Source organism: Aulostomus chinensis, chromosome 20 (genome assembly GCF_037954235.1).
Source record: "Aulostomus chinensis isolate RoL2024-O1b breed Wild chromosome 20, RoL_Achi_v1.0, whole genome shotgun sequence".
Taxonomy (NCBI): domain Eukaryota; kingdom Metazoa; phylum Chordata; class Actinopteri; order Syngnathiformes; family Aulostomidae; genus Aulostomus; species Aulostomus chinensis.
Window position 1 is genome coordinate 6,088,211 of NC_141339.1, and position 21,203 is coordinate 6,109,413.

General features: G+C 41.3%; 2 protein-coding genes across 5 annotated transcripts in view; both read left to right on the forward strand.

Annotated features, from left to right (window-relative positions):
* Nucleotides 1-7,724, forward strand: part of LOC147242669 (uncharacterized) — a 28,532-nt gene extending 20,808 nt beyond the window's left edge. The window contains exons 17-23 of the mRNA XM_086188859.1: nucleotides 1,219-1,341; nucleotides 1,445-1,573; nucleotides 2,467-2,659; nucleotides 2,732-2,856; nucleotides 4,333-4,523; nucleotides 5,670-5,803; nucleotides 5,940-7,724. Of these exons, the coding sequence (XP_086044985.1) occupies nucleotides 1,219-1,341; nucleotides 1,445-1,573; nucleotides 2,467-2,659; nucleotides 2,732-2,856; nucleotides 4,333-4,523; nucleotides 5,670-5,803; nucleotides 5,940-6,172 (1,128 nt within the window). The 3' untranslated portion in view covers nucleotides 6,173-7,724. The remainder of the gene's footprint in view (nucleotides 1-1,218; nucleotides 1,342-1,444; nucleotides 1,574-2,466; nucleotides 2,660-2,731; nucleotides 2,857-4,332; nucleotides 4,524-5,669; nucleotides 5,804-5,939) is intronic.
* A 4,525-nt stretch (nucleotides 7,725-12,249) lies between these two features.
* cfap206 (cilia and flagella associated protein 206) lies at nucleotides 12,250-20,596 on the forward strand. Of its 4 annotated transcripts, none has more exons than XM_086189241.1 (12): nucleotides 12,250-12,450; nucleotides 13,154-13,237; nucleotides 13,638-13,728; nucleotides 14,637-14,825; nucleotides 15,601-15,765; nucleotides 16,646-16,860; nucleotides 17,747-17,866; nucleotides 18,101-18,299; nucleotides 18,403-18,543; nucleotides 19,127-19,368; nucleotides 19,609-19,752; nucleotides 19,854-20,596. In XM_086189241.1, exons 1-12 carry the CDS (start codon nucleotides 12,343-12,345, stop codon nucleotides 20,073-20,075), a joined length of 1,920 nt encoding a protein of 639 aa, XP_086045367.1. In that variant the 5' UTR covers nucleotides 12,250-12,342; the 3' UTR covers nucleotides 20,076-20,596. The 4 variants fall into 4 exon arrangements, with proteins under 4 accessions (XP_086045367.1, XP_086045368.1, XP_086045369.1 ...); XM_086189242.1 differs by having other exon boundaries at nucleotides 19,127-19,314; XM_086189243.1 differs by having other exon boundaries at nucleotides 12,272-12,385.
* The last annotated feature ends 607 nt before the right edge of the window (nucleotides 20,597-21,203 follow it).

Genomic DNA, 21,203 nt, shown 5'->3' on the forward strand with positions numbered 1-21,203 from the left:
GGATGGACAGACGTGCAGTAGATGTTGTTACAGACAAGAAAACAGTTTACAATACAAAATGTGGGAAACACAAATGTTAATAACAGCTGAAGAAGGAAGCTTCTGGTAGGGGAAGCAGGGAGAGCAAGCCAGCTTGATGGGGGACTGGATGGCAGACTGGTTCATGGAAGGGGAGCGCAGGCCAGTGTAACAGTAGGGAATAAGGGGGGGGGGGGGGGGGGGCGATGCAGGCGGCGGTTGGGGCTCTGGTGGATCTGTGGAAACACAGAGACTGCGAGACACCAAGGCCAAACTTTCATTGTATGTCTATTATATTTCTACCCAATGGAGGTGTTTCTCTCAATTAGCAGATTGATCCTAAACCTTGTGTGTTCAAAGTGTTTGTAAGAAGCAGCAGTTGACTTATACCCTGGTCCAACCCAAATTGTCATCAGGCAGACAAATACAGGCTTCCCTCCATGCAGAACTGAAAGTCCAGGCAGCAGCAGGAGCAGCTGCCCGCAAGTTGAAAACATCAACAAAGCTGATTTGGGCAAATTTGTGTCTGCAGTAGGCTGGAGAACTGTGCTCCCAACATGCACAACTGATGCATTCTGTGTACAAATGATTGAGTGGTTAAGTCATGCTAACCAATGACGCAGTCTTCATGACACTGAAGCTCCTGCTTTAGTGGCGGCTCCTGCAAGGAACATGCATTCATCTTGGCATACAAATTGAGCTCTGCGTTCTGACTATAACATAGTATGGAGATGTTTCCCAGGGCAGCAATAGTGTGGTTCCATAGGTTGCAATTTAGTTTAGTGAAAAATGATTGATTTTTACGACAAAGAATTCTATCATAAATGGCCTTTCCATAGTTCACAAAACAGGATGTATTGTGACTGAATTGAACACTCAATGGAGCTGCCAGCCTTGCCCCTCTGTCAGTCCTGGCAGATATCACAAGATTTGAATGTGAAGAACTTAAAGTTTTAAGTCTTTAAAACTGTTGTATTTTCATTGTGAAGATTTCTTTGTTTTGCAGGCTAATATGTGAGGAATGAATGGTATTGTTGTTGACCCAGAATTTCTGATCATGATGACACTTTACAGTGTGTGTGAATTACTGATTTGAAAACAAGGCAAAAGATGGTTGGGCCAAGAAGGCGTGGTTGATGCTTGGAACTTGGACCCGCTCAGTTATCAATGCTCGTTTCACTGTGTGCTCACGACTTGCAGGTGACAGATTTCAAGACCCCAGTAGTCCTGGACACAGGATCTGGTCTGATGAAAGCAGGATTTGCTGATCAAGACCTTCCAAATATTATATTCCCAACAATTATAGGACAGCCAAAATATGAGGTAAGGGAATACTCATCATCCACCCGTACTGTAATATACAGAAGCTATGACAATATGGTGCTACTTCTTACTGTACCTGATCTTACTAATTTCATCTTGGCAGGAGATAATGAATGGTGACTTTAAAAGGGAGACCTACATTGGTCATGAGGCTCAACACATGAGAGGGGTCCTAGCTCTGAAGCACCCCATGAAGCATGGAATCATTTGCAACTGGGATGAAATGGAGAGGGTAAGATGATCATGAGGCCTCACTGCAGTTTGCTATTGAAACAGGGAAGTCCACTCAGAGAGACTTCTTCCCATGAGGGCACAAGAATTGGTCCTTAACACTGGTATAAAGCAACATGTTCTCACTTGGATTACTCAAATTGTGCATGGATAGCTCAAAATCTTTATGTCTCAAGGGGCTTTACAATCGCTACAAGGTGATGCACCATCTTAGACCAAAGCTTGGAACCATTTGGTACATTGAACCAGAGAGCATATTAAAAAAGGATATTGCACAGTCTCCAATTCAATGCTGCTTGTGTTTGAATCATTGAGTATTGTGCCGACCAAAAAGGTCCAACAAGATACTGGGAGGTGCATGAGGGAACAATACTACTTCTCCACCTGACTGCTGTGGATGTGGTCTATTGAGCAGAACCAAGAGAGGTTAAACCAGAAACATAAAATAAGGCAAATGAATACCCACAGAAGTGTTTAAAAATTGGGGGCATGAGGTTATTTTAAACTCATTGATTCAGGTGAGTAAACACTACCCAAAACAAAAACTTTTTAAATTGTCAGAAAGGAAGACACCTCATGGAGGGGATCCCTCTACTACGATGAACATAAATGACCTTCTTGAAACTATTTTTAATGTCTGTGGCATAACAATGCCAAACGGGGTTTTACACCTGACTGAAGAAGTGGATGATTTTCAAAAACAAAATGGAAGCTAGTTCCATCATGAAATACTCCTTGATTTGGTTACATATGTGATTGTACATATAACTGTAAGGTAAAGTTTTTACCTTTTTACTAGTTGTCACAGCTAATCTTGGCATTGTTTGCTTCCTCTTGTTGGTTCAGTATTTAAAAAAACAAACAAACTTGGATGTGTTTTGATTGTACTTTCAGATATGGCATCATACATTCCAACAGTTGTGTGTGGATTCAGATGATCACCCTGTCCTGCTGACAGAGGCAGCTATGAACCCGCTGAAGAACCGTCAGCGTATGGTAGAGGTCATGTTTGAGTGTTTCAACGTCCCATTCACCTATGTGGCCATGCAGGCAGTGTTGGCACTTCATGCAGCAGGAAGATGCACTGGTAATCTGGTTACTTCATAATTTTGCCTTCATATCTGCATTTTTGCATGGTATTCAATTGTTTTCCTTGTAGGTGTGGTGTTTGACTCTGGAGATGGGGTGAGCCACAGTGTGCCTGTGTGTGAGGGATACTGTCTACCTCATGCAGTGCAGCGCTTCCCTCTGGCTGGTGGAGATGTGACAGTAAATCTTAAAAGGGTATTCAGCAACATTTTCCTTGCCCATTTTACACTGAAAGACAGTTATGAATAATCTTTGTAGATGTTTCAGTATAGATGGATCTGTGTGGGATGTGTGAAACTAGGTGTCTTCTCAGAAGACAAGGTTGCTGTCTCAGTGCCTCACTGAAGATTCTATAGCTTAAAGATGTTGGATAGATGCCAGTCAATTTTGTCACCTCTGTAATATACACTCAGCATACTTGAGAGCAATGTATTGCTCCAAATAGACCATGGTCATTGGCCTCTAAAAAACATTTGTTTTGAAAAGACTTTAGCAAATAGCATTTTGAAAATGTGTGTCTGGTGGTGGTTTTTGATGGTAATGTGTGATGGCATGCTTGGCTAATATCTTCTAGCCAGGTAGCTTTAAGTAATTGCCTAAATGTCTTTTGGATAGAGTAACACAGGTATATGATGTACCGTATTTTCCGCACTAATAAGGCGCATCGGATTATAAGGCGCACCCTCAATGAATGGCCTATTTTAAAACGTTTTTCATATATAGGGCGCATTATAAGGCGCATAGAATCTAAACGACTGTAGTGGCTGGGGTTGCGTTATGCATCCACTAGATGGAGCTGCGCTAAAGGGAACGTCAACAAAACAGTCAGATAAGTCGGTCGGTCAAACCTTATTCGCAGAATACAAACCAACGTTCTGACAACTCCGTTGACTCCCAAAACAAGAGTGCATTCACAAATGGGGAGGGGAACTTTTCCCTGATTCAGTAAACACGTAAAAGAAACAGTCAGTAAATCAAACGCTAGTGCAATCACAATATAGTAACTCTCGAAATAGTGCAAATAACAATATCTAAATAACTCAACGTTGTCCAAACGTTAATGTCCATATTCACAATATCTCCCAAGCCTCGTTCAGTTGTAAACACGTGAAGCTCACTCTTTCAGTTCATTCCTCATCCACGAATCCATCGAATTCTTCCTCTTCAGTGTCCGAGTTGAACAGTTGGGCGAGTATGGCATCCAACGTGCCCGGTTCCGTCTCGTCAAAGTCGTCATTATCCAAGTCAGTGTTGCCGTTGTAGTCTGGCAGTTCAGTGACAATACCGTTTTTACCGCCGTTACTTCGGCGACAACCCCTGACTACGGTAGCCATAATGAACCAATATTGATCCACACATAAGGCGCATCAGATTATAAGGTGCACTGTCGGTTTTTGAGAAAATTCAAGGTTTTTGGGTGCGCCTTATAGTGCGGAAAATACGGTACTGATATTGTAAAGGATACACTGTTGCTACCTTCAAAGCAACCATTCCGGCCGATTTGATGGCGTACGTGGTACTGTGGTGATGCCAGAGTATGCAGATGGGCTGAAAAAACATCGTGACACTGAGAAATGAGTTCACTACTTTCTGTCAGGAATCATCACTCTCACTCTAATATCTTTCCATTTCATAACCACTAATACTATATTTTTCTGCCTGTTGTTGAAGCTTCTTCAGGAACAGGGGGTGTGTATGCGCACCTCAGCTGAGATGGAGATAGTGAGGGAGATGAAGGAGAAATGCTGCTGTGTAGCTCTTGACTATGAGGCTGAGCTGACTGGCGGGGGGTCTTCCGGTAGAGAGATGCATTACACCATGCCAGATGGACAGATCGTCACCCTCAGTACAGAGCGGTTCAGGTAACATGCCGCCCCAGTTTTTTTTGCTTGGACTGATAGCCAGACGACCAAGTGATGTTTAAAAAATGTATAGTACAATAGAAATTTGACTCTCTGACCTCTGTTTTTATGTTGGAGGTGACCAACACTGCTGCAAAAAATAATAGGTCTTCCTCTACCCAACCTCACTGAACTTAGTAACCAAGCCATTACACGCGTCACAATTTCAATAGAACAGGACTCCCCACAGGCACTCAGTAACCACACAGCCTTCAGGGTTGGGCTTTGGAAGATGCCTGATACCCTCAGCCATTACATGCCTCAACAATACTCTGCTGAGTGCGATTAACCTTTCTATTTGTGGGTGGTGGGAAGTGTTTGTGTTGAAGTCATCTCAAGTCTACTGTTATGATTATGCGTCTGCTGCATTTTTGTCAAAGGAGTGCAGTTCTGTGAAAGTTATTTCCCTTTGGACAATAGAAGTCAAAAGTACATTAGTCAAACAAGTGCATTAATCTTATCGGAATTATATTTGCTTGACAGCACCACTAAGAAAGAGCTTGTTTGCACAAAATTTTTAAAGGAACTTTTGTTTTTCAAGTAAAGTTGGTTTGTATCACTGAATTGTGCTATCACTAAATTGTGTTATTTATATTCGGATGCCAAGTACTTGGTGCGTTGGTGGTTTGGGCAGCAGACCAAGGCAGGGGCCTTGGCTGTCTGATCCCCAGACATGGAAACTGGCCCAAGTATTTGTATTTTATAAAACTAAAAGGCAATGAATGAAATGCAACAAAGGTTCATGACAGTGTTTCAAATAAGAATGACTGACTTTTTTTTTTTTTTTTTAGAGTGGCAAAATAAAACCCAGTATACAATCCTATGCCAAGACTCGGGCAACTAAAACACTTTTCTAACCTTGAAAATAAAAAGTTGGAATGGTCAGAGCACCCATGATATTACCTTGATACTGTATACACTTACCAATCAGCGCAATTGTTTAGAGGAGTTGGATTATCTTGTTCATTGTCTTTTTATAACTCTTGTCACCATTTGTTTTTGCTCCATTTGTGTATTGTAAGATAACTCTGTTTAACCAGTTCTGAACACACATGGGCCAGCTGCCCTCTTTATCAAGCAAAGTACTGAAACTTCCTCTCCATCTAGGGCTCCTGAGATTCTTTTTAAACCTGAGCTGATTGGACGGGACCACTATGGGGTGCACGAGAGCATCTTCAAGTCAATCCTTAGCTCAGACATTGACCTGCGGCGCTGCTTCCTGGGAAACATTGTACTGTCAGGTAACAGTAGGCTTCTGAGTGTTGCATAACTGTGTCCGATGCACTCAAGCTGTGCTATCAATCCAAAGCATAACTTTACAAGCTTTATGCCTTAAAAATGTATTTGTAATTTGATGTGGTCATCTCCTTGGTGAAGGTGGCAATACTCTGCTTCCTGGCCTGCCACAGAGGCTCCAGGCTGAAATTCAAGGTTTGGCGGCAGTCGACGTGAGGAAGACTGTTTGCGTTACATGTCCTGAAGACAGAGACTTCTCAGTGTGGCGTGGCGGAGCAGCGCTGGCCAACCTGCACAGTTTCAGCTCTGCATGGATCAGTCAGGAGGAATATGAAGACTTTGGACCTCAGATTGTCTTCAGGAAATGCTTCTGAGGTGGATTGATGGAAACTGGACTACTGTGTAATGCAATTACCTTCCCAAAGTGCAATATCCTTACAGCTGTTCTACATTGCCTTGGATTTGTCTGAGCCATTATAACCTCTTTTTTTGGGGGGGGGGGTCATATTTGTTTATTTAATAATTAAGTTTCTTTGTAGAGTCTGTTTTGTCATCATCAGGTGGATCTTGACTTGATAGCTCTTACTTGACACCAGCAGGTATCTGCTGCTTGCTTTCTGCTTCATAGTTTGAGATCCACCAACATGGCAAGGATAAAATGTAAGACTCCTGTCAGTTCATGTCTGTCCCCCCATGAACATTCTTCAGTCCCCCCCCCCCCCCCCCCCCCCGGGAAATTTGTTTCTGTGTCTTGATAATTTAATTAAAATATAGTAAGGCTAGAAGTTAAGGGACTTTGATTGAAGCTGGCCTTTAATTGATGTCAGAATAAGCATTCAAGGGATATGTGGAAGACACATGGTGAGCTGATTGCAAATGCATATAATCTAATATGGAATTATTACATGTATTTATACAAATTAATTTGGTACACCAGAAGAGCTGCAGTGACACTGGTGAACATTAGAATTTTTTTTGTTTTGGCTGTCAATGGTCATGGAGAATTAAGGCCACAAGAAAAAAGTTATCATGACTGCCTTGTAACATTACACCATTTTGGAATCTTGCTCTTTTTAGCTGTGATGTAAAAATGTGGACTCTTCTTGTGGGAGTCAAACTTTTTACTTTTAGAAAAAAAATTTTTTCAGTTTTTCTTACAGTGGTGCACACTTTGTGGCTCTCAAATCAAAAGATGACTCATTTGCTTTTCCTGCTATGCTGTGCAGAAAGTTATTCCAGAAAAGTTCTGTAGGGTTCCTTTATCCCATATGTTGAATCTCCACCTGAGCACACTGTTGGTCACTGAAGTTTTATGTGAAGTTTTTTCACCATGGAAACATGCTTTCTTGACTACTATGAAGTGAGCTTTTGGCTGGGTAACATCTGCCACTTAATCAGTGAATTGAACCAATGTTAAATGCTGCTGATGCAGGTTTGGTTTTTTATTATTTGCTTTGGATTGCAGTGACTTTTTACTGTTCTTGAATGAAAATGTATTGTGTGGCTTTCTCACTTGCACAGTATTTGCTTGATTGGGGCTTTTTGTGTGTGGAAGATGTTCCAGCTCTGCCAAAAACTGCTACATTTATAATCAAGGGTGCAAAGCTTGTTTTAAGCCAATGCGTTGCATGGTCTTCATTTTTGAAAGTTATTTCTTGCATGTTGCTTCAGAGTGGGTTGTACGTCCTGCATGCCCCTGGTTTCTGCATTTTTTTTTTCAAACTTCTGATTTTAAGACATACAGAGTTGTCATGTGACCTAAGAGCTCCATGAAGTGGAGATCAATATTTGGGAACTACAGTGAGCCTTGTGCATTGGCAACTGCAGGCTTGCTGTTGGACATAAATGTACTGCATGAGTCATGTAACTGTTCACCTAGACTACACTTTATTTATGTGATGTCTGTTTTTTTTAAATAAATATTTTAATCACATCGTCTTTCTTTAATATTAAGGCAGATATAACTAAATAACATGGTGTGTGTGGACTGCACATAGTACTCTTCAATGCATCAGCTCAGACCTCCAAAACAAATGTGAAAGGGACTTTTGGCCCCCTCACGACCTGCAGAGGTGGTTGAAGACTACAAATGAAGCAGATGAGTACCAATGGCCTATCTAAAACAGCTACATTTAGTTTCATTTGAAATGTAGGTGTTTCTATTGTAATTGAACTCTTATCTCTGGAAAGAATCAAGGCCTTTTTAAAAAAAAAAAAGTTCACCTTTTTCCTTGATTTCTTAAAACCCACTTGAAATGGGGTTTCTGCTCATGAAAAGACCTCACTATGGTCAGTTGCAAGATGGTGCATATGTTAAATACTGGATGGATTATGGGTCTAAAAAATAAGGCAGATATTCAATCAAAAACCTAATTAAAAATCTTTGAGAAAAGGGGAAATGGATGTTTATCAATGTTAACTTGGGACCTTCATTGCCTCATCTCTTTACTGTTGACCTTGTTTGGGGAAAATGTGCCGAAAAGATTCTAAATTTTAACTACAGATCTAGGATCAGTTTAAATAGGCCTGCATCTTGGTGTGTGTACCTAGTGTCTGTTCTAGAATTAAAATACCAGGTCATCCAGTCACTCAAGGTGTTCACGTTACTTCCTGATATGACCTGTCACCATCCATCATTTTCTACCGCTTATCCTTTTAAGGGTTGCGGGGGGGCTGGCTCCTATCCCAGCAGCCTTTGGGCAAGAGGCGGGGTTCACCCTGCGCAGGTCGCTGGTCCATCGCAGGGCCAACACATATAGACAGACAACCATTCACACTCACAGCCACACCTACGGTCAATTTAGAGTATCTGATTAACCTAGTCCCCATTTTCTTGTCTTTGGACATTTCCAACATCATGTGACAAAGTAACTTAATGATTGATGGGACAAGTTGCAATCAAAATCCTGCTCAATAGCAATTACATGTTTTGTCCCCTCCCCACAATTCATCAGAAAAATGGCATTTATTTGGCTTGTGCAGGTGGATCAGTGAAGACTGATAAGGTTTCTTTTTCCTAATGAGAGATCCTCTTCTTCAGGCAAGATGTCAGTCATTTACAAGCTAGACTGCCTATTCATAAGTGAAGTCCATCCATCCATCCATTTTCTTCCGCTCATCCTGTTAAGGGTCGCAGAGGTTTGGAGCCTATCGGCTTTTGGGCGAGAGGCAGGGTTCACCCTGGACAGGTCGCTAGTCCAATGCAGAGCCAACACAAATAGACAGACAACCATTCAAACTTACAGTCACACCTACGGTCAATTTAGAGTATCTGATTAACTTCATCCCCTCTTGCATGTCTTTGGACGGTGGGAGGAAGCCAGAGTTCCTGGAGAGAACCCACACAGGCACAGGGAGAATATGCAGACGCCACACAGAAAGATCCCATACTTGAGCCGGAGCTCAAACTCGGGACCTTCTTGCTGTGAGGTGACAGTGCTAACCACTGCACCACCGTGCCACCGAGATGCCACCTGTTAGTCTAAATTGAAATGAGAGAGTTATAATACTTATGCATGACTTTTTTCAACAAAAAAAACACAGATGTATGGCGAGGCATTAAAAAACAGAGCAGAGTAATATTCTTTCACATATGAATCTTCTGCATGTTTTTTGTGTGTATATAAACATTTGCGTATGTTGTATTTGTATATGTGAGTTGTGCTGCATGTAAGGGATCAAAGTAGTTCTGCTTGTGAAACCAGACAATTTGATAAGCAAATTCCATAAACAATGACTTCTTACTGCCTCAGGCGTGTTCCAATATTGCTCTGATTGGTCCAAACCTCCTTATACAGTATGGTCCCTGTCAACAAGGAATGATGTTCCACATCATTATGAATACCTGCACAAAGACAACCTAAAGTTACTGGAATTCGAGGCTCAACTACAGCAGTTGGCCCCTGTTAGCTTTTTACTAAAGTTTATTGGTTATTGAATTGTTAAATAAAGATATCTAAAAATATGAGGGTTTGTTTCAGGTGGCAGGATGCATTACTGGACACAGTAATTGTAATTGGAAATTGTATGAGAAAGGCATTATATAATCACCTAAAAGTGATGCGTTGCTCCTATAAATTACTTGCGTAACGGGTTACTTCTAACACTACTCATGAAGTACTTGAATTTTTAAGGTAAGTACTGCTGATAAGTATAGTTTTCAAGCCAAATTTTGTTATGGTAAAGAGTTATGTTTTGAAGGTGAAATATTGTGCCGAAAGTAATTTCCTCAACTGAACTTTCTTAGTGTCATGATGCTTTGACTGCATCCTGAGGTCAGCGGGGGACATTGAGTTCAAATGGACCCTGTTCCATTGTCGAGGCGGCTGTTGTGAGCTCTGGCCGCAAGGCTGCTGGTGCTAGTCATGGCAGTAATCCCCAAACTCGCTGATGGACACCAGAGGTGAGGAGAGCTGTCAGGCTGAAGAAGTAGGCCTACTGAGTGTGGTTGGTCTGTGGGTCTCCAGAGGCAGCCGACTGCTACTGGTGGGCAAGAGGGCAGAGGCAAAACTCGGGTTTGGGAAGAAATTTAGTGAGGCCACTGATGTCAACTGGGGAGATAAGTAAGTAAGACGGAGGAAGAAATACTTTGAGGAACTCCTCAATTCCACTAATACATACTACATGGAGGAAACAGACACAAGGGGGGACTTGGGGAGAGGTCGTCCAATCTCCGGGCAGAAGTTGCTGAGGCAGTGAAACAACTCTGCAGATGCACGGCTCCGGGGGTGGATGAGATCCTGTAGTGCTGTTGTGGCTGACGTGTCGAAACCTCAGATCAAGAAGGAGCAATGTGGTTTTCGTCCTGGCTGTGGAATTGTGGATCAGCTCTTTACTCTCGCCAGGCTGCTGGAGGGGGCATGGGAGTTTGCTCATCCAGTCCAGACAGTGTTCCCAGGGGCATCCTGTGGGGGGGTAGTCGGGGAGTATGGGGTGGATGGCCCCTTACAAAAGGCCATTCAGTCTCTCCACCAAAGGTATGGTAGTCTGGTCCGTGTTGCTGGCAGTAAGTCAGATTGTTCCCAGTGAGGGTTGGACTCCGCCAAGGCTGCCCTTTGTCACCGGTTCTGTTCATAACCTTTATGGGCAGAATTTCTAGGCGCAGTGGTGGAGGGTGTCATCTCTGCTTTTTGTGGATGATGTAATCTTCTTAGCGCCATCAAACCACACCCTCCAGCTCATGCTGGGGCAGTTCACAGCCATGTGTGAAGCGGCTGGGATGAGAATAAGCATCTCCAAGTCTGAGGCCATGGTTCTCAGCTGGAATAGGGTGGCCTGCCCACGTCGGGGGGAAGGTCCTGCCTCAGGTGGAGGAGTTTAAGTATCTCGGAATCTTGTTCACAAGTGAGGGGAGGATGGAGCAGGAGATTGACAGGTGGATTGGGGCGGCATCCACAGTGATGCTGGTGCTAAACCAGTTGTAGTGAAGAGGGAGCTTAGCCAAAAGGTGAAGCCCTCGATTTACAGGTCAGTCTATGTTCCAACCCTCACCGATGGTCATGAGCTTTGTGTAATGACCGAATAAAAAAGATCGCAAATACAAGCAGCTGAAGTGAGTTTCCTCCGCAGGGTGACTGGGCTCTCCTTTAGAGAAAGGGTGAGAAGCTCAGTCATTTGACACTCCTCCATGTGAAGAGGACTCAGTTGAGGTGGTTAAGGCCTCTAGTGCGGATGCCAAAGGGATGCCTCCCTTGGCATGTCCAACTGATAGGAGGCCATGGGGCCAACCAGGGACGCACTGGAAGGTCTACATATCTGGCCTGGGAATGCCTCAGTCTTCCCCTGGAAGAGGTGGTGGATCTGGCTAGGGAGAGGGCAGTCTGGGTGTCCTTGTTGAGGCTGCTGCCCCACGACTTGGACTTGGATAAGCAGAAGACAACAACAATTTTGTTAATGTTGACCCCAGAACACTAAAATAAAAATAATTTTATTGTGGAACTTGTCTTGAAAACCTCTACAGATGTAATTACATAAATACTCTTTGGAAATGGGGGAAATTGAAATGAACAAATTTATATTGCACTCCTGAAATTCAAGAAGGTTTGGGTTCGAGTCCCGGCGCGGGCACAGGATCTTTCAGTGCGGAGTTTGCATGTTCTCCCCGTGCCTGCGTGGGTTCTCTCCAGGTAATCCGGCTTCCTCCCACAGTCCAAAGACCTGCAATTGGAGACTAGGCAGATTGATACTCTAAATTGACAAACTCAGCCTTTTTAACATTATTCATGTTTCAAAGAATTCGGAGTCATTGAGCTCAGTGAAGCAGCCTGTTTCTGCTACACTCAACACCTCATCCGCTGCAGACGTTTCTGTCCTGCTTTTGTCCTGCTTTTGTCATACGGATAACACCCTTTCTCTACACTCGTTATGCGTAAATCAGAGGCACTGCAGTGCGCTCTAGTGGACATTATTTCACAATACATCAGTAGAAGACGAAGACAGAGTGTTGCTGTGGCAACCAGTTGTCAACAAGTTGCGGGGGCTGGTAGACGAACCCGTGTTTTCGACCAAACAGAATTTAGTTTCGTGTTATTCTGTGGTAGCAGAAATGTCCTGGGCACCGGCAGAAAGCGTCATTAAATCCATTATTGGTGAGATAGTCCAGGAGTGCGCCGTGAGGGGACACCCGGTCTCCGACGCGCTGGTGGCTTTCACGGTTGGTGACGTACTGCTGTATTCACTAATGTTAGCTAATTGTTCATGCTTTTTAGTTCGTCTCACCTTTTTAATTTTTTATTGAAGACTCTGGTTAATTATGTATTTTAATATTTGTCTGATTGCTGAATATAACAGGAAACTATGTTTCCAGACATGTCTTACGTTTTATTTGCAGTTTCAATGTTTACAGGTTTTTATATGGTCGTGAAAAACGTGGTAAATTTTCTGGAAATAAATAAAGCAAAAATAAATAAATAAATGAATTAAAATTTAGGAAAAGTGTAGAGTGTAAAATATGCTTAATAGGAATACTTGCATATGTGATTAAATTAACAACTAAGTTAAATGTATTTTTGCTGATTTATGGATTTAGTATGAATCATTTTGATTATTATATATGCATTCTATATATATATAGAATATATAATATATTATATATACATATATATTAAATTGAAACGAATATATAATAACTTTATATATATATATATATATATATATATATATATATATATATATATATATATATAAAAGTAGGAAGAATGGTAGAATTCTCCCCAAACTACTATATCTCTCTCTATATATATATATCTTAATGATCTTCTACATGATGTCCTTTGGTAACTTACAGCTAGGTGTATCTTAGAGATTGCAAAGTAAATAATGTTAAACTAATATTTTTTTTGTACATATACTTTTAGGTGAAAGCTGCTGTGCTTGATCCTAGGAATGGTTTCAATGTTGATCGGACTCTTACCATACAAGATGTGCAGAAGCTTAAAGAGGTGAGTTTAATGTTGTAATCTGTAGCATCCAGTGTTTAGTTATTGTTTGAAACTTCTCTGCAGTGGAAAGAACCGCTGCCTGGCTGGAGATGCAGAGGTTTTATTTAGCCTGAAGAAGGTGTAAGCTGACACACATTGCTGTGTGACCACCTCACCGTAGTGAAACTGTTCTAATTTTCAAGCCTACGTCTTCCATTTTGTTTATAATACTGTTCGTTTCACTGGGGTTATACGAAAAATGTTCCAGAAAAAACAAATCTGTCTATAAAACATATTGTTTCTAGTAGAAAATACCCCCCCATCCCTGATACGTTGAGGAATACCTACAGTCGATACTTGAGAGTTTACACCATGTTGCCCCCTGTAGTGTGTAAATCCTCCACTGCAATATTTCTTACAGCTCTGTCTGGATAAACTTACAGTGACGTGCAGTCCATCCCTGGACACAATCAAAATGCAAGTGTGTTTTGATATGAACCACACCTCTAGACGTAAGTGACAGATATCTTCGCTGCCTGGTACGCAAACTGAATTAATTTGTTGTCACATCTTTGCAGAGATTGAATAACAATTGAGTAATGATTTGTGTGGACACCATGTATTTAAGAAATTATATTTTTTTAATTGAAATATTATGAATATGTGCAGACGTGAACTTGGAAGAAAGTGTTATAGTAGAAATATATTTTTGATAAGTAAGAATAAGACAATACAAATATAAAATGAAAATGCCTCTCAAAATTAGTTGGAGTTGGGAACAAGGTCGACAAAGAAGTATAATCTCTGCCCAAAAAAAGCTGGAAGAGTAAAAGCTGATGAATGACAATCTTTACTACTGGAACAAACACAGACAATTCCAGATGGAGCATCTTGGCTACCAGAGCTCATTGGATACTCACCATTTCTCCTAACAGGTTGAACACCTAGGTGCGCTTGTCCTGTAGCTTCAGTCAGAAAGCTTGTCAACACAGCCTGTCCCCCCCTCCCGCAAGACTAAGCAGCTACCTTCCCAGCCTAAGACACCAGCCTCCTCTAATCAAGTCAAGCTGCTGTTCTCACTCACAAGAAGGGAGTAATTCCACTCACAAGCAGTGTAAATTGTGGCTTAAGGGCTGTTATTTAGTTCAATATGGAGCATGCTGGCATTCTTAAGTGCTATTTTTGGGTTCGACTTTTTTTTGTGATCGCTGCTTTATTCAGTTGGTCTCATTGACAGATCACAAATTTACCCAAAGATACCGGTAATCAATTTACATTTTTTTAAAAAACAAAGATGCATAAGTCCTTGCATTGAATATTACATAAAAGTACACAAAAGACCAACTAGAGAAAAAAACAATCAACAATATGAATATCATAACCATGCAGATAGATGCTTATGATACTTATGTGTGTGCAGGTGAGTTTCTTGAGGAAATCCACCAGATGCTGGAGTCCAGACTGAGCCCAGTGAGAAGAGAGATTACAGACATCAGGGTTAAAACAAGAGAGGAACTAGACACTCTTTACCGCAAAATCATCACTTATATCCTGCTTTGCTCTGGCATGGGCTCACCTACAGACTTCAACTCTGTCCAAGAGGCTACAGGTAAGGCACAACTTTGGGTGGGTACAGTGAAGTCATTTACTGCAGGAAATGAACCAATTCAGAACCGATCTCTCCATGCAAATTCTAAATGACTACTACATCAACAGCTTATATTTTGTCTTTATTTTCATACAGCGGCAGGAAGTGTAGACAGGTGTTCCAGATTTAGGGGCTCAATAAAAACATGGTGACAGGGCTTGGAGCTACAGGCTACAGTGAACCGTGAAGCTTAAAACACGGTGTGATGCATTTCAAAACAAACTGGCATGTCAGCGCTTCAGGACATGTGGATTACGTCGGGTGAGCAGTATGGAGGCATTTTTTGGTTTTATTATGTCTTTTTCTTTGAATGCTTGACAATTAGACGCCATTCAATTGTTCGGGAGATTACTAGAACGCCTTTTCCTGTGGAACTCCACCTTCCATCAGCCTGAAGATGAGTAGTCATCTGGTCCATTTGAATGAGTGTCCGTTATTCTGATACCCAAATATTTAATTTATAAATATTTAATAATTAGTGAATAGTTCATATTCTAGCTTTAGTGAATCTTGACTGTAGTTTAACACCAAAAAGAGAGTTGTGCCAGAATGTGTCACCCAACATCAATGCTGGATCTTCCTGGTACTTATTTGTCTGAATGTGAGAAAATCAGTCAAAATGCCAGAACTTGTTAAAAGTGTAACACCAGCCAATCCATGTATCTGTAGCTATGTAATGGATGTAAGTGGACTGTTTTTTGACTCCTGATGTTCTCTCCCTATCGGCTTTTGACAGCGGCCCTACAGAGCATCTTCCCACCGACTGAACTTGGGGCCTTCATGGTGCTCTTAAAGAGGGACAAGGAGCAGCAACTTGATGAGCTTGCCATGATCGTCACAGGAATCCGGCTCTTCAACAGAGCTGGCAAGAAAGCAGAAGAGATCAACCCCTGTGAATTAAGTAAGTTAAAAAAGTGACATAAATGTTTCATTGACCTTCTTTTAAAGTATACTTAATAAATTGTCTAATAATTTATTAAGTTGGTTGTCATCACTGTATTCATTCTGGAAATGTAAGTTTACTACTTTTCAATGATTTGGCTGCACAGCAGCAGGTAGCATTGACCATGCAGTTCACTCATTTAAGTCTGAATCATTCATTCTGGCTAAAGAATGGATGACTATGAATATTTTTTAAATGGTAATTCCAGTATTTTTAAACCTGGGCTCTATTTGCATTATTTTTGAATGCCTGAGCAAAATTATTTGGATGACTTGCAGGTTTGGTTGGTTTGTCTGTTTGAGAGTCTGTTGGCAGGGTCAGAAAATAAAAACAGGCTGATATACATGAAACCCGCAGGTGGTGGAGCACAGGCCAAGATAGACCATTCCAGTCTGGAGCAGATCAAGGAACTTTTATTTTTTATTGATATTTTCATTAATATTTCAGGAATTATTATATGGGCCATAAATTTTAAGAGTAGCCTGAATCCTGGAGTTCTTCACCATTGTGAGATAGGGTGAAAAGTGACATTTTGAATTATATTCACTGCATCTGTCGGAAAATATGTCGTAGACCATCCATCCATTTTCTAACACTTATCCTGTTAAGGGTCGTAGGGGGCTGGAGCCTGTCCCAGCTGCCTTCAGGCGAGAGGCGGGGCACACCCTGGATGGGTTGCAGGGCCACCAAATATAGACAAACAACCATTCACAATTAAGAGTATCAACTTAGAGTATCAATCCAAAAAAATGGTAGTCAGATTTTTTTTTGTTACGTAGTCCTTTGTGTACAGTTAACAAATTATCAGTTTCTGCATTGTGTCTTTCTTTTTCTGCAGTACCTGCAGGTCTCTGTGAAGCACTACATCACACCAGCACTGGCATAGAAAATGAATTAATCATCACACAGAGGCTGGCATGGAAATACACAGCTGTCCTGGAGAAGCTCACAGTCAGTGACGGTCATTCTAGAGAAGGCGATGTGACCCTGGTCCAGTTCAGAGAGGCTCTCTACAATGTCAGGCAGCATGAAGTTTTTCTCAAATTGTTACTGGTGAGATAATATCGGCTGCTGTTTTTGTACAGCCCTGCCCTCATGTTGTTAGCTTTCAAAGTGTCTCATTCTTTTTGGATGAAATTATAGAATTACCTGTGCCAAAGGTCCCCCAACCTGCCTGTGTGTTTGTCATTATCGTGATTCCTACCTGGGAAATTCTCATGAATCTTAATGGCGTGTGGCATGGGCCAAGGTGGAAATCATTATGTTCAATGGGAGATTTGATGTTGTGAAAAGCTACATTTTAAACCAGGCTGCCCATCTTGTTAATACAGTCTAATTTTACATTAAATTAAGAGGAAAATGAAATCATGTGTAATGTTCACAAGCACATAACATAGATTTTATTTGAGAATATTTGTTCTAAGTAGCTTCAGAGATGATGAACAGCTCCTCTCACTTCAACTTTTCCTCTTTGGCCTTAGTTCCTGCTGCGCTAGTTTGGGTTGCTGCTACCCCATCATCCTCTCCACTGTCACAAGATTCATATTTGGGACGTTTAAAAAGAACTGATATCTGCATACATTCAGAGTTGGTGTTTGTCTGTCCTCTTTGGATTTAGATGACGGAGTTTGAACCTTTGTTGAGAAGCACTACGTGTGTCCCTGTCCCTTGTGGCAATTTATTATGATACCTGCCAACACAGTTGTTTTCAGTTTAAATCTCCTTGTCACCTTCAGCTTGGCTGGGTGTTTTGTCAGACACAATTGGCTGTGTCTATCAGTGGAAAGTTGAATTGGTTTATGTTCTTCTATGTGTCAGTTTTTAATTTAATGTCAAATAATGTGTGGACATAGATCTTTTAACATTCTCCTCCATTACAGAATAAAACCTTAAAACACACTTCTTGCTTTAAGTCCAAATGTTTTCCTCTCACCTCCAGGCTGATGCAAGTTTATGTGCAAAACATGTTGAGATCCTGCAGATGGAGCTCTCATCACAGATGAAACTGTTAAAAGAAACTGTGCGATCAAAGACAGCTGTGCCCACTACAACAGTTTTTGTAAGTGCTTTTGGTCATGAGAATAACTTATTGCTTTGTATTGTATTTTGTCATACAGAGGCTAGAGGGAGTGTAGATGTCAGTTCCCAAACGAGGGACATCGTCCCAAAACAATGGCGATCTGACATGCCTGTGACAGCCTTTTGCAATAGCAACAATCATTTATTACAAAAATGTAATCGTGTCGTTCAACGTGTTTATGTAACGATTGTTGTATCTTGAATATGTTTTCAGCCCCTCTTCAAGGCCCTGTCAAGGGTTTGGACTGGACTGCAGGATGAAGCTGAACTGCTCAACATCTGCAACAACATTGTGCTCAATCTACAGCCCTTCCTCACATCTCAGGCCAAGATTAGTCCTGAAGCTTATTTAGACAGCCTGCTGAGCGGCTCCGAGGTGAAGACAGACCAGCAGAGAATGAACGAGTCCACAGGTGCAGCTGACAGTTAAATTAATTAAATCTCACTAGCAATCATACAAAAAAATAGTTTGAAATGACCTTAATAAACTGTTGTGCTTCTTTATTTTGGTTACAGATGAGCACATCACTCCAGCTGAGATGAAGCTGCAGGAGTGGCTCCTGCCTGAAACAACAGCCGGTTTTACTGATCTGCCACTGCAGTACAATGGAGTCTGTGGCTACACGCTAGTCAGCACAGATGGACTTCTATTACCTGGTACTGTTGTCAATGTTGGATTTTAGTTGAGGTCATCTGTGATATCTGGGAGTGTACGAGCATGTTCTGCACAAGCTTTTATCAATATCTGGTACACTTGGTTAAATTGTGCTGATAAAGTACTGTATTTCTGCCGTGTACAGCAGCTTTTTGACACTTTGGGGACTAGAGAGCGTTTTCATGATGCTTTGACTAGTGTCAGATTTTCTGTGTGAGGAAAAACAAAGAACAACCTGTCCATCCTTATATCCCGTTCTTGTTGATGCTATACGCCTGGAACACCTAGAAAGACATTCTTGAAATTTGGCTCAAATGTCAACTGAAACCGATGGATGGGCTGAAGATTTTTGGTGAAGGTGAAGGTCACTGTCTTTCATTCATTCAGATTTAATTAAACACAGGAGGATTTTGTGCTTTTTAAAGTATACCTCTGGGTTAGCTGAGATAGTGTCATGTTTAAGTGGCTAACACACTGGCTGCGTGATCAGATAACATCACACATTAAATTTTTATTACAAATTGTGTAACGTCACAGAAAATACTGCAGCAAAAAATAACTTTTTTTTTTGTTCCATTTATACAGGAAATCCATATATCGGAGTCTTCAAATACAAAGAGAAGCTGTATGTTTTTAACTCCAAAGAAGCTGCCTTGAAATTTGCCAGCACTCCAGATGACTTCATTGCACAGGTGGAAGAGATAGCCAAGCACACCCCGGAACTGATTCAGCTACTCAGACTCCACTTCTCCTGTGGTAGTCTGCACAGTGAGGTCAACGCTCTTTTCATGCTGATTTGTCCCATTCGTCATGATGCCAGTTATCAGGTCAAAGAAAGCTTTAAGAATACTTGTTCTGAGTGTATTGTGGGATGGGGTCTCAAATTTTTCACTGGAGTTGGAAAGTTTTAGTTTGTGTAAATGATGCATGTCCCATAATTGCTGTCAAATTGTTAGTGTTGCCTTGTTTTGTTGTTGTCAGTAGTTAGGAGGATGTGGTGGAAAACCAACTCATGCTGCTACCCACTCTCTTTAATCTATAATGAGATGCTGGCTTGTGATTAACAGATGCACCCAGGAGGGGGATTACTGGTGAAACCCATTACCAAGTGTGAGGGCGGCACACAAACCGACCTCCACCCGCTGGAGACAAATATTGTCAAGTCCTATGAGTGGAATGAATGGGAGCTGCGAAGGAAAGCTATCAAACTGGTTGGTCACAAGTTGCTTACTTCACAAACATCATCAATCCAGAAATTCCCATGTTGAATGGAACCAAATGAGTGTAAATAATAAAGGAGTGAAAATTCTAGGCTGATCTTCGGACCAAAGCGACACACTCAACCCAGACCAGTCTGAGCCACATGAGACGGGAAAACGCCACTCAGACCTGGCCCCCCAAGGATGCTGCCTGTCAAAGTAAGAGAGACAATGAGAGCACCATGCCAAAACCTCAGGTCTACTTGGCAGGTCTGAGAGGACAGAGAATCGGACGCGTTATGAAAACAAACCTTACCAGATCTGTGGATGACTAAGGAAAGTGTGCTCTTTAAACTGTAGTAGCATTGTTCTTTTTTTTTTTTTTTTCCATCATTGCACATTAAGCATATTTTTGTCTGAACCTGCTTAAAAATTCTCAAAAATTTGCAAAAACACACCAGTGAAATACTGTGTTGTATGGTTTTTGTTAGGACCAGCAGGGGTGCCATAATCAAGATTAATGCATTTTGCTCTGTAACTTCCACACTGCACTTGAATCCATGAGGTCCTAGAAGTGAGCTGAATCTCATTCGTAGACACGTAGACCATTACCCATTTCTTCGTTAATTTCCTCTCATATTGTTAAAAAAAAATGCATATCACATTTTTGAACTCTTTCTCAGCTGTTAGTTTGATCTGATCACAACTGATGCAAATCATATGTGGACAAAAACATTTATTTCTAAGTGTTGCTTTCACACAAACTCGCTTCATGTGAAAAAAATATATTTTTACCACGCCTGTAAAACCAATCTCCATAAATCACTACATCTAAAATCCATAGTCCCTCATGATATAGAAGTTCATAATAAAATTTGACTCTATTAACGTGTGGCAACTTTTGTGTTTTTTTTATTTTATGTTTAAGTGCTGGACAAAGGATGTGTCTTGTTTCTCTACCAAGTCTGTTCTCACTGTTTGTGACTTGGAGGTTTCAAAGTTACATATTGTACTTGTGTCTGCTGAGTTTTAGACCAGGGTAAACTTCCAAACTATTTGTGATGTCACAAATCTTGTCAGACCGTGTCTCCAGTCAAATTGTCATTGAACTCAGGGAAAAAGTTCACTTCCCCTACTGAATTTGAAAACAGCCCTCGAGTGTCAAACTCTGCGTGTACTGGTTAAGTAGTGAGGAGTAAATTATCAGCATCGACTACTTAGTAGTCAATGCTGATATTGTACTCCTCTGTGCCCCTTCAGTGGCCATTTCTCAACAACACACCTTTCAACCAGAGGGTGTCTTCAGTGTTGTTTGTGAGCTTATTATGAAGCTAGACTGTTACAAATTTAGCACCTGGCACCATTTCCTGTAACTTGACAGTTATAGTGTTACTGGAGGGAGCTACTTTGGTAAGGGACTTAGCCGCAGTGTGAGCACCAAAGGTAATGATAACATTAGTGCT